The sequence below is a fragment of the Moschus berezovskii genome, chromosome 1, assembly GCF_049115385.1.
Source record: "Moschus berezovskii isolate FMDL1 chromosome 1, NW_MosBer_1.0, whole genome shotgun sequence".
Classification (NCBI taxonomy): Eukaryota; Metazoa; Chordata; class Mammalia; order Artiodactyla; family Moschidae; genus Moschus; species Moschus berezovskii.
The window spans coordinates 15,280,538-15,294,412 of record NC_142460.1 but is presented as its reverse complement, the minus strand read 5'-3'; the positions used below and the strand labels follow the sequence as shown (position 1 = coordinate 15,294,412).

At 42.2% G+C, this 13,875-nt stretch overlaps 1 protein-coding gene across 2 annotated transcripts in view; it reads right to left on the bottom strand.

Moving 5' to 3' along the window:
- The window catches only part of RAB5A (RAB5A, member RAS oncogene family), a 33,463-nt gene extending 19,926 nt beyond the window's left edge, over window positions 1-13,537 (bottom strand). Inside the window, exons 1-3 of one of the 2 annotated variants that reach the window (XM_055417134.2) lie at window positions 13,212-13,537; window positions 11,697-11,744; window positions 9,646-9,901 (exon numbers count right to left, since the gene is read on the bottom strand). In XM_055417134.2, the coding sequence (XP_055273109.1) occupies window positions 9,646-9,808 (163 nt within the window). In that variant the 5' untranslated portion in view covers window positions 9,809-9,901; window positions 11,697-11,744; window positions 13,212-13,537. The remainder of the gene's footprint in view (window positions 1-9,645; window positions 9,902-11,696; window positions 11,745-13,211) is intronic. The other variant, XM_055417126.2, reaches the window with a different exon arrangement.
- Window positions 13,538-13,875: the final 338 nt, after the last annotated feature.

Genomic DNA, 13,875 nt, shown 5'->3' with positions numbered 1-13,875 from the left:
CTGATACAGCCAAGAAAAACGAGGGCACTTCTCATAGAATGATTAGAAAAATCAGTGTCTGTTCCAAGACGGCCACAAGATTTCACGCATATTCTTGTTAAAACATGGCACTGGCTCTGCTCCCTCAAATCTGTGCAAGTCTGTGACCTGAGCATCACTGGCGCTATCTCTGGACTCCTGGGGGTAGGTCATAAAAAGCCATCCAGCCCCTGCCTGGCATCTTGGGGACATTCATGCTTGAGGCCAGCACCATCCTGTGAGGAAACTCAAACCAGGAGGCAGGCCATATGCAGGTATTCTGGCCGACAGCCCCAGCTGAGCTCCCAGACATGCTGAGGTGACGGGAGCCCCAGGACTGACCCCCCGGCCGTGACATCAGAAAATCCCCTAAGCCCACTCAACCCCCAGAACCAAGAGACACTGTTTTAAATGACTACGCTTTGGAGTCATTTGTTTCTGAACAATAGATAACTGGGACAGTAATAAACAGAAAAATAAAAAGCATATTGCAGAGAGTCTGACATGTTTTAGATTGCATAAAGTGGAAAAAACATATAGATGTGAATAAGAGTAACTTTCCAAGGACAAAGTACCACGGGGCTGCCCTGCATGTGGCTGCTCAGGCTATCTGACTCTCTGACCCTCTGGACTGTGGTCCACCAGGCTATGGTGTCCACGAGACGCTCCAGGCAAGGATACTGGAGCAGTCTGCTGTTTTACTCCTCAAAGGGGTCTTCCCAAACCAGGGATTGAACCCACTTCTCCTGTGTCTCCTGCATTTCAGGAGGATTCTTCACCTGCTGAGCAAACAGGGAATCTCTGGAAAAAAAGAACTAAGTAGGCAGAAGATAGGAAGGAAACTTTTCAACGGAAACCATTTGAATTTTGACTCACAAGAACAAATTAATGATATAAAAATGTGACACATGTGGATGACATAAAGATGAACACCGTGGCACTAACTCTGGAACATGAGTGATCTAAATTTTTATTTAAAATACTTTCACATCATTTTCCTTATAAATCGATACATAAGGGGGGTCTGCATCTGTCAAGTACCACATGTTTAATTATAACAGAATGCTTACATCATGCATATCCTGACCCTCAACTTCATGAATTTCAGAATACAGACTGCCCTGAAGAAAGATCTTTCATCCCAGCTGTCACTTAGCTGCAGCACCTCAGCCATATCACTTCTGTTGCCTTCATTTCCTCATCTATAAAATTAGCATTTCCTCATAAAGCCATCGTAAAGCCTGCATGACACTATGGGAATGCCAATTCTATGAGTGTGTCACATAACATGTAACCAACTTTAAAATTACCTTACAAGCGATCCTGAAAATCACCCTGCATTTCACAGACATCACATTTTTCTAAAATTTACTAATTACTTATGAATACAATTTTTAAAAGTTAGGATTCTCTAGGTTCTAGTATACAAGGATAAATAACTTAAAAATATTTTTAAAAATTTCTTGGCCACACCATGTGGGATACGGGATCTTAGTTCCCTGACCAGGGACTGAACCTGTGACCCAACCGTGAAGGCATGAAATCTTAACCTCCGAGACACCAGGAAGCCCCTGAGTGAGTATCTTATGTGACTGAGAAATGCTGACGATGTCTGGTCATCACGTAATTCTCTTCTTTTTGAATCTGCAGAGCCTGCTGGTGACGCCCTCAGCTCTGCAAACAGGACAGAGCACCGCAAGCGACTGGCTCCTCATGCTGTTGTTACCCTTCCTCATCTATATTACCAAAAAAAAAAAAAGGATGAACGCTGTTCACCAACACTTACCTCAAACAGTGTTTTGCAACACTTGTAAAACATTAAGGATTATTTCTTATTTTCAAAATCCAGTATGTGACTTCATTCTCATCCTGAGAGATTTAGTAATCTGGTAGCCAGAGTTCACGTTTAAATCAAAACAGCCCATGATCAAATTCCAAAAGTCCCTGGAATAACTCCTGTTCTTTTCTTACTCTAATACATCCCTGTTTGCCACCAAGAGGCCTGTTAACAAAAGGCTCTTGTGATGACTCCAAATGATGCTGTCGTAAGGTGAACTGGTTCAGCATTCATCGTAAGGAAGGGTACATAAAGGGACAGTGGACATCGGATTACTACAGTCAAAGACCCAAAAGGGGGAAAGGTTAACTTCGATTTCTAGTACTTAGCACAGTACTAGGAACTTGGTAAGTTTGTTGAATAAATGAATTTTCGAGAAGCTTGACAATTTTATTTCCCTGTATGTAACAGAATAAAAGCAGTAAATTAGTGAATCAATAGAGGTGGTTCACCATAGTTAGAGCTAATTGGCAAAATTATTCTGCCAAACAGCTCTGAACATTTCAGCAGCACCAAAGGGAATTAATGAATGAAGTAGGACAGGGCAAAAACGGACACTCATCACAAAATGTGTGAAACAAATTCAAGAGGAAGAAAAAGTTTAACTGTGTCTCTTGCTTCGTTTAATGTGGAGAAAGCACACTCTTTAAAAAAAGAAGAATCCTTTTCTAGAAGAATCCTCATCTAGCTCAATTCTCTCTCATTTTATGGTGTGTTAACAGCACTGCTGTAAAACAGTGCCAGGACTGAAGCTAAACTTATTGGCTCCTAATTCACAGCAATGTTTAAGTAGCCACATATGATAACATCTAAAACCAGGACACTGGAGAATAACTGAAGTTAAGACTATTAGAATATTTTTGGTCAGAACTGGTACAAATATATAAAATATCAAATCTTTACCAACTTCTTCAAGTAATACAACCTATCTCAAATGCTGAATATGTACTTTTTATAAGGAATATTTATTACACATAAAGACAATTTTCTTTCACTTGAAGCCAAAAGATTAACTTCAAAAAATTCCAACTCTCACTGGAACAGAAAGAATAATGTGTATTTCAAGAATCACTTTTCTCATGAACTGAAAACAACACACTGGTGGTTTGTCCCCAGGTCTTCTTTCCTTTCTCAAAAGTACTTTTAATTGAAAACAATATGCAGATGCCTCTGCTTGGATACCACCAATGATGTGGTCACTCACCAAGAGCCACAGCCTCAAGTGGGAAGTCAAGTGGACCTTAGGAAGCTTTACTATGAACAAAGCTAGTGGAGCTGATGCAATTTTAGTCAAGCAATTTTAAATCCTAAAAGATGATGCTGGTAAAGTGCTGCACTCAATATGTCAGCAAATTTGGAAAACTCAGCAGGGGCCACAGGACTGGAAAAGGTCAGTTTTCATTCCAATCCCAAAGAAAGGCAATGCAAAGAATGTTCAAATTACTGCACGATTGCACTCATCTCACACACTAGCAAAGTAATGCTCAAAATTCTCCAAGCTAGGCTTCAACAGTACATGAACTGAGAACTTCCACATGTGCAAGCTGGATTTAGAAAAGGCAGAGGAACCAGAGATCAAATTGCCAACATCCACTGGATCATAGAAAAAGCAAGAGAATTCCAGAATAACATCTACTTCTGCTTCAATGACTACACTAAATTTAGCCTCTGAATGTGTGGATCACAACAAACTGTGGAACATTCTTAAAGAGATGGGAATACCAGACCAGACCACATTACCTGCCTCCTGAGAAACCTTTATGCAGGTCAAGAAGCAACAGTTAGAACTGGACAGGGAACAGCAGACTGATTTCAAATTGGGAAAGGAGTACGACAAGGCTGTATATTGTCACCTTGCTTATTTAACTTATATGCAGAGTACATTATGAGAAACGCTGGGCTGGAGGAAGCACAAGCTGGAATCAAGATTGCTGGGAGAAATATCAATAACCTCAGATAAGCAGATGATACCACACTTATGGCAGAAAGTAAAGAGGAACTAAAGAGCCTCTTGATGAGAACGAAAAGGCCAGTTAAAAACTCAACATTCACAAAACTAAGATCATGGCATCTTGTTCCATCACTTCATGGCAAATAGGTAAAAAGTGGAAACTGTGACACATTTTATTTTCTTGTGGAAAAATCATTGTGGACAGTGATTGCAGCTACAAAATTAAAAGATATTTGCTCCTTGGAAGAAAAGTTATGACAAATCTAAACAGCGTACTAAAAAGCAGACATCATTTTGCTGACAAAGGTCCATATGGTCAAGGCTATGGTTTTTCCAGTCATCACGTATGGATGTGAGAGTTGGACTATAAAGAAAGCTGAGTGCTGAAGAATTGATGCTTTCGAACTGTGGTGCTAGAGAAGACTCTTGAGAGTCCCTTGGACTACAGGGAGATCAAACCAGTCTATCTTAAAGGAAATCAACCCTGAATATGTATTGGAAGGAATGATGCTGAAGCCCCAATACTCTGGCCACCTGATGTGAAGAGAAAGACTCTGACGCTGGGAAACACTGAGGGCAGGAGAAGGGAACGACAGAGGATGAGATGGTTGGATGGCATCACTGACTCAATGACATTCAGTTCAGTTCAGCCGCTCAGTCGTGTCCGACTCTTTGCAACCCCATGAATCACAGCACGCCAGGCCTCCCTGTCCATCACCAACTACTGGAGTTCACTCAAACTCACCATCATTGAGTTGGTGATGCCATCCAGCCATCTCATTCACTGTCGTCCCCTTCTCCTCCTGACCCCAATCCTTCCCAGCATCAGAGTCTTTTCCAGTGAGTCAACTCGTCGCATGAGGTGGCCAAAATACTGGAGTTTCAGCTTTAGCATCAGTCCTCCCAAGGAACACCCAGGATTGATCTCCTCTAGAATGGACTGGTTGGCTCTCCTTGCAGTCCAAGGGACTCTCAAGAGTCTTCTCCAGCACCACAGTTCAAAAGCATCAATTCTTCGGCGATCAGCCTTCTTCACAGTCCAGCTCTCACATCCATACATGACCACTGGAAAAACCATAGCCTTGACTAGATGGTCCTTTAGTTTAAGCAAACTCTAGGAGACCGGAAAGAACAGGGAAGCCTGGTGTGCTGCAGTCCATGGAGTTAGACACAACTTAGCAATCGAATATAATGCAGAAACAAAAAGATAAAGAAGTAAACAGATGTTCAGATTACAATTACACAACAAGTCTTTTCTTAAGGCTCACAAGTGAAGGGCAATAGTGGAAAGCTTACTTCAGGAAAAACATGAGTTATTCCGATTCACATTTTCTAGCTGCCTTTTATTTCTCAGTTTAGGAAGCAACTTTAGTCTCTACATATATGTAGTATTCAATTTACCTGTGATTTCTCCCTCTAAGAAAATGTCCATAAATAACTTAGTTGACATGGGTATCAGGCATTTAATGTAACATACATGACTAACCACTTGTGTGAAAACAAGCATATGCTGGGGTAGTTAAGCAAGAATTTACCATATAGAATTTAAAGAAACACAGTTGTATTAATGAATGCTATCCACTTAAGTTCATTTTTAGGAAGGCTCAAATTTAGGAAGCAGTTGCTTATAAAGGTTTTTTACATCTTATTTGCTCTTAAAATCTTTAATAAGAAATTTCCAAGAGAAGAAAATCTGGACATAAAATTCTTTAACACTGTCAAATCCTAAAATGCTATGCACTTGATGGAACAGTCACAATTCTAAAATAATGCCATGTCAATACCAGAAAAATATCAACAATAATAAAAATGACTCAGCAAAAAGTAATGGTGGTGACAATAAAGGTAATAGCTAACGTTTAATAAGCATTTTACTCTGTGCTAGGCATTGTGCCAAGAAATGTATATGTACTTTCATTTAATAAAGAAAAAACAAACCTGTAAAATTTAGGTACTATTCTTTTCATTCCATATTAAGAGTAAATAAAGCTGGGTAGGACTTGTGTAAGATGATATAGTTGTTATGTGCTGGAGCCAGAATTTTAAATCAAACAATGTGGACACAAAGTCTGTCCCCAGGCCACACCCCTTTCTTAACCACAATGCTTGACTCTTAAGAAAGTCCTGGCCATCAACTGGTAAGGTAAGGTAAAACCAATAACAGTATCTTTGAAATGAACTTTGTTTTTCTTAATTTTTAATAACAACTTTTGCCCCATTAGATGTTTTGAATCTGAAAAGAAAAACAAGTCCTGGTAGCCCGGTAGAGGAAATTGGACAGATGTTAAATAAAATATAAACTTTGTCCTTCTAGTAAAAAAAAGTCCTGAAATAATGCAAACATTCTTCTCAGGGTTAATAACTGTTGAAATAGCTTCAAACAGAGGGCCCTTGTTTCATCCATTTTGCATATAACCAGTCCTCGACCACTGATGGCAACGAAGGGGAGCAGCCACAGTGCAGACGCCTGGAAACGCTGGCTATTCAACTCCTTTAAGGAAAGACAAGGCAGAGCATCCTTGATGGAACAGAGAAGGACTATGGTATTTTAAACAGGCCTAGCAGGTTAATGTAACCGGCATGAAACACTTGTAATCCTCAAACTGGAGTAGCTGACGAACAGCATGTTTTTTTTTTTAATCGTACACAAATCACAGTTAAAAAAAAAAAAGCAATTATTCCATTTTCTGACTGTGATATCAAACATTTCTCTCTCAAAGAGAAGAGTCGAAAGACAGCATGCTTTTTCATTGTAGATTATAAACTTGCTCCGATTTCGACACGAGGAACTCCCTAGAAATCTTTGAAGTCTTTAGGTGTTCAAGTTGTTAAGTGGAAGATGGCCAGCCCTATCACCCAACAAGTATTTAATGAAGAGCTTCCGAGCCTCCAGATGAGATAACAAGAAGGGAGGCAACCACCCAAGCCTAAAGCTCCCTGCAAAGCTTATGGGCTAGTCTTAGACAAACAGAAGGAACACAAACGTCATGCAGCCTTTAACTCCAGCTGTAAGCTAGAACTCCCCAAAGCACAAACCCAGCACCTAACTTCCCATCTCATTATGAGAGCTATAGAATCAGGGACAGGGGCGGGGGATACAGGGAGGCAACATGGATTCTTATTTGCTTAAATCAAACCATCATGTTTAAGAACCACCACAAAAACTGAAGACATCTTACTGTTCTTGATCACTGTAAGGTTCTAAAATACACAAATCCAAGAGTACAGTATATGAATTCCACCTTACAATGCAATCAGAGATGGAAATTTCAAGTGAACTCTTCAGACCATAACTAATGTTACTAAACATAAATAGTTAAGTCTAAAATAAAGAATAGATGAAACATAAAACATCTGGCCAGGTTCATTTTCAGATAACTCCTCCCATACATCAGCCAAACAAAAATACACATTATCTACAAGATCTTAAACAACTCAAACCTTGAAATCCTTAGATGTTTACAATCTACTCTAGTCCTTAAGAGTGAAGAGTTGTTTAGCAAAGAGCATAAAAGAACAGTGCACACTCTGTAAACAAGTTAATACATCTTATGCCTTAAACACATATTATATGTTAATTATCTTTTAAAAACAAACAAAAAACCAGGACTAATATGTGGTCAACATACTGAAAAAGTATTCAATAACCATTAAGACAGAAACTTGGATGTAAATTCCTTCTAAAAGTGGTTAAAAAAGCCAGGCTCAATCTGTACAAGTACAAAGTATTAGAAGTTTTACGTGTTAGAATGAAAACTTTTTGACAATTTCATTAATGAAATATAAACAATTGGTATTAAATGGAAATGGAGATTATATACACACACTCATACACACATATCAGAGAATATGTATATTTATGATGCACTGACAGGGGGTTAAACTTTTCTTTTAAATGTCTGTCTTGAGATGTCATTAGGAAAAAGTACTCTTAGAAGGTAATTGGAAGTATCCATAAAACAAAAATTCTACTCTTGGGCTACATTTCCCAGGAATTAAGTTCTTTACTACAGTACTTCCTGCTTTTGTTATTTTAATACCTACTGTGAAGGCAGGGAGGGTAAGAATATAGCAAGTCCCAGACATATTTTTGCCCAAGTGTTTAGCCTACAGTGCACATGTATTTTGGGAAATGCTGCAAGCAACAATCACTTGCCAAAAGTAGTTATAATTAACCTTTTGCACGGGTTAAGGTGGGTGGGCACAATCTCGAAAGTCTTTAAAAATCTTTCCTACCATATGGGCTTGGTGTCCCTGGTGGCTCAGTTGGTAAAGAATCTGCCTGCAATTCAGGAGACCCGGGTTCAATGCCTGGGTCGGGAAGATCCCCTGAAGAAAGGAATGGCTACCCACTCTTTCTTCTTGCCTGGAGAATTCCACTGATGGAGGAGCCTGGTGGGCTACAGTCCATGGGAACGCAAAGAGCCAGACACAACTGAGTGACTAATATACTATGTGGATTAGTTACCTTTGGTCCAATTTGTTTTCTGGAGGAGGCTAAAGCTTGAGAGGTAATATTTCACTACTAAACCACATATACACAGGTATATTAACAAGGAAACAACAAAGAATCACAATTTTTAAAGATACCAAGATTTCGGAATCAAAATAAAAAACTCATGTAAAGGACTGTATTTCTGATGCTCATTCATTATAAAAAAACAAAGTATTAACAACAAAATGGGATCACACTGTAACATGATATACAAACACTGGGGGTGGGCTGTCACTTGTTATACAGGAAATATCCGTTATCTACTATGTTTCCTATAGAAAAGTCAGGAGATAGCAGAGTTCTGTAATTTATGTTAAAGGGATAATCTGAAATCATAAATTTAATTCTCAGTGTACTTACTTGAGATCATATACTCAATGCACATCATAAGTTATGCTTCTGAAAGGTGGACTCCCAAGAAGTTGCTACATGCTAGAGAGTATCTGCCTTATGTATTTCAAAAGTAAAAAAAAGGTATTTGACTTTGTAAAACATGAGGTTAAAAATACATTCATGAACACCTGAAAAAATACGGTCCTGCTTAATTACACACCTCTTGCAAAGTAGGGTGAATCTTAAAGCTGTGTGGTTCCTCTGACATTACCTAATTCAAAAGCTTCATCTGACACATTAAGCAGGACCAAAAAGGGCTTTGCCCCACTGCTGCTCACAGCTGCAGCTCTCTCTGAGCTCAGGATCTCGCTTCTCACCTTCTCTCCCCAGCACGGCGCTGCTGGCTGTCTCCTCTCCATCCGCACCGTCCTTCCCCCCAGTCTGAGCGCCGGCCCTGTGAGCAGTCTTGCTTGCTCTTTCCCCTTTTCTGTCGCTTTCTCTCCGGGACCCATTTCCCTCTCAAGTCCCTCTTCATTAATCACTCACTTCTTCTCTTCCCTTGCCCTAGGAGCATTCTTAAACATGTTTAATAAAATGTAACTAATTTTGCAAATCAGTGTAATTTGTAAATAGTCCAGTTATTTAAAATTTTAATGGTAACTTTTACTATTTTCACCATTCATTCTAAAGCCAACACAATTCAGCAGAGGTGATAATTTGAAAACGCTTTTAAACATTATCAAGAAAGATACCAATCAAATCTTAGACTTGGGACACTGATTCTACTCATGTTTGCATCCGTATTTTATCATCTTGGAGATTACCAGGAAATCAAAATATTAAAACACACTATCTTATCAAAAGTCAAGCTATAAAGCTTGAGTCTGCAGCTCAGCTCTTTTACTCACTGTGACCTATTTAGTTACCCACCATCACACAATCAGAACTGCAAAATCTTATTTGGCAACATATGAGTCAATTAAATGAAGAAAGGGTAAAAGAAAATCTCACCCCCGATGGTACTCTCTTGAAATTCATGAAACTGGCCCTTTACAAAACGAAGCACAAGGCTCGATTTGCCAACAGCAGACTCTCCCAGAAGTACTAGTTTGAACTGGCATATTTTATTTCCAGTATTTGGCCCGTTGGGTCTTGTTGCTCCTCGATTAGCCATGTCCAAATTTGAAAGAAGTCCCTAATTTCAGTTTCTTAAATTAACTTCCAGGATGCAAGGTGTCAATTCTTTTCTTTCTGGAGGTAAAGAAACCTGTAAAAAAACAAATATGAAGTAATTAAAAATACAAATCAGGAAAACAAAGCAAATCGCATGTTATCACTTTAAAATTCTGCCTGTAACACATTAATCCATGGCAATTATAACCTCTATTGGACACTGAAGGTCATTTACTTTAATTCACTGCTTCGATTAATAAGTAAAGGCATGAGCTTTGAGCGTAAAATCACACTGTAATTTTTAAGGCTCTGTAAACATTTTAAACCTAACTTTTATTAAAGACTCAATTTTGTGCCAGATGGTTTTACTTACTTAACATAGCCACTCAACAATCCTATAAAGTTGCCTATTCCAATCCTTAAAAAATAAGGAAACAGGCATAGAAAGGTTAGGTGCCTTGACTGAGGTCACACAGTTACTGTGACAGAGCTTCAGCAGAGCTGAGTTTCAACCCATGCAACCTGAAAGGTGATTAGTTCTGGTTCTGGAACTAGCTTACTTAGGTTAAAACGGTTTTGAGTAAAACTAAGTCAATTAACCCTGGAGAAGGAAACGGTAACCCACTCCAGTATTCTTGCCTGGAGAATCCCATGGACAGAGAAGCCTGGTAGGTTACAGTCCACGGGGTCGCAAAGAGTCGGACACCACTGACCGACGGAATGGAATGGAATGGAAGTCAATTAAGGGAAAAATCTTAGAGCTTAAAACAGTAAATTCAATAAAAGTCAGCCATTATTATCTGAAGGCTCCTTTTAAATGGCACATGCTCTTTATTTAATGGTAACTTTGGAGCAACAAATATTTTCAGTAAATCTGTGTCTGGTGGCTAAAGGGTCTAACACTGTATTCTCATGTTCTCAATACATCACTCACGGCAGTGTTCACAGTGGTTCTCCGGATGGTGACTGAATTACTGTCTTATTTACTTATATTCTTCAGTAGTGTTGATGCTAACAATTAAACGTGTCATTATTTTCTATTTAACACACTTACAAAAGACTAGCCTAAAGCGCAACTTCTAAGTCTTCTTTTATAATTTAATAATTCTCAAATATATTCGCAAACTTTTAAAAAATTATTTTCCAAGCTACTCACAAATCAATCATAATAGCTTTCTTCTACTTTTAATCAAAATCTGACCATGTGCTTAAAAACATTAAATATGATGATTCTCCTTCTCAAGTCACTGTTGGATTTCATTTAGGTACCTCATAAGAAATTTGTCTTGTCCATGAAATGAGTTTATACAAGAATCTCTCTTAACAATGAACTCATTAATAAACATATCTATGAGACCATACATCCAAGACAATAAAATCACCCTCTACTTTATCTAAACGGCAGTGTTGAAGACCTCTTATCTTTCAGTAATACATACTGTACCTAAAGTATTTACAAATGAAATAAAAGATCTGAGTTGCTCCCAAACAATGGGGGTATAAATAAAACAAGATAACTGAAGCTAGTTGGTGGGTTCATTATACTATTCTTCCTACTTCTGCATACAGAATTTTCTGTGATTAAAAAAAATGCTCCAGTCTCACATCTACCCTCCCACCACTGCCAAACATACTACATTTGGGGATCTAATTCGATTCAGCTATAGTAATTTCTGTTGGAGCAAGTGCTTTCACTTCAAACTCCCTACTCAGGAATATCCAATTTTGATAACCGCTGTGAGAATTAAGAGAATATATATGTAAAATATTTCTGATACAGTGGTCAACACACAGCAGCGATTGAAAATAGGCAATTAAAGTGACCCATTGATGAAATAATGACCAAATATCAATAGAATGTCATGTAAACTGAAAATGTACCAACAAACCTTCACATATCACGCACAACCGCAACTGAAACACTTCCCAACTATTACCTACAAAACAGCAAACTGAATTACTCATCAAGGACAACATGCTCTCAATTCCTGTCAGTCAGTCAGTACAGTCGCTCAGTCGTGACCGACTCTTTGCGACCCCATGAATCACAGCACGCCAGGCCTCCCTGTCCATCACCAACTCCCGGAGTTCACTCAAACTCATGTCCACAGAGTCCGTGATGCCATCCAGCCATCTCATTCTCTGTCGTCCCCTTCTCCTCCCGCCCCCAATCCTTCCCAGCATTAGAGCCTATGCTGCTGCCAACTGCCAAGTCGCTTCAGTCGTGTCCGACTCTGTGCGACCCCAGAGACAGCAGCCCACCAGGCTCCTCCGTCCCTGGGATTCTCCAGGCAAGAACAGAGTCTGTAGTCCTCCCGAAATTTTAGGGAAAACATCAGATGCTCGTTAAAGGAAAAAAAAAAAAAGATTTAGCTTTGGTTACAGTTCCCTCCAAGGACCTCAAACAAAAATATTAACTAAATCTAATTATGAATATAGTTAGCATTACATTAAGATTAAAAGCTATACTTTGTAATATTCATTTGTATTCATTACAAACTTTTGTTTTCCAAAACCAAAGATTTTACAGAAAATGCATTTTAAATCTTTTGAAAATAACTACTGTTCTGTAGTTAAAAGTCCTTCTGGGTGCTCTTTGATCAAAATTGAATTCATAACAGCAGCTAAGATTTACCAGGCATTTATTTTATGCCAATCACCATTCCACGAATTAGGTTTACAGCAACCGTAAGAAGCTCTTATGATCCCCATTTTAAATTAAGAATCAAGTTTCTGAACTGCCCTGAATTATCGCAGTGGTGTCCATGTGGTTTTTTCCCCCCACTAGTTATGTGAAAGGGAACTCATTGGACACAGGCTCCATTTCACCAAACGACAAAAACCAAGTATGTGAATTATGACGTTCAGAACTTAAAAAGTCTGAAAGTCTTCAGAGAGCAGCCAGTTTGCAGGGAGGCGAACAGCAGAGCACGTTCAACGGGCTCCACCGTCTGCGGGCTTCGGCGGCCTAGCTGTGTCGGGCTGTTTTCAGGCCGCGCGGTTCACCCCCTTCCAGGGCTGACAAGAGTCCCTGGACAGCCGGGCTCCCCGAATCCACACCTGCCGGAGGCCAGGTTCCTCCTCGGGGAACACTGAGTCGCCGGCAGCAGCTGCGGCCGCCCGCAGGCAGGCCCGCCGCGCGCGCGCGTCCCGCCCGCCTCGTCCCCGGCCCCGCGCCCGGCCGCCGGGCCGCTCCCGCGGCGCCATCTTGCGCGGGGAGCGGGGTGACACGGCCGCTCGCTCGGCCGGCCCCAACCCTGGCCCCCGGGCCCTCCGCGGGCCACCGCGGCCGGCGGCTCCCCGTCCCGGGCCCCGGCGCGAGCAGGACGGCTGGCAGCCCCGTGGCGGCGGGTCCCGCGGACGCCGGGACGCCGAGCCGCGTGCGGCGGAAGGCCGGGGGCTACCTGGGCGCGCGGGGCTGCGGCGCCGGAGCTCCGGCTGCAGGTTCCAGGCGCGGCCTGCGGCGGCGGCGGCGGCGGCGCGTCCTCCCCTCGGACTGGACGGCGCGGGGATCGCGCCGCGGCGCCGCCCCCGCCGGGCTCCGTCCCCGCCTCTCTCCGCTCCGCCTTCCTCTTTCCTTCCTCCTCCGCCTCCGCCGCCGCCGCCGCCCGGCGCTCGAGCGCCCACTGACCCTGCCTCCTCCTCCCTCCTCCCCTCAGGCCGGCCGCCGGCTCCGCCGCGGACCAAAACACAAACACCCCAGGCCCCGCGCGAGAGCCACTTCCGCCGCCGCGCGCCGGCCCCGCCGCCACGTCGCCGCACGTAGCGAGGCGCGCCCCTGCGTCACTTCCGCCGGCGCCCCCGCCCGCGCGCAGAGCCCGCCCTGGTGGGGCGGGGCCTCCGGGTCACGTGGCCCAGCCCGCCGCGGGGCGGAGCCAGCCGCGCCCACCTCCCTCCCCCGGCGGACCCTGCGCGTGCGCCCGCGCCATTGTTGGCCCGCGGGCTGCCCGGAGCGCCCTTTTCGGGGGCACCCTGGAGGGCTCGGGCCGACGTAGGGCTGCGACTGGTGGCGCGGTGTTCCCCGTCGCTTCCCCTGTGGCACCGACTCTGCTCGGTCGGCAGACGTTT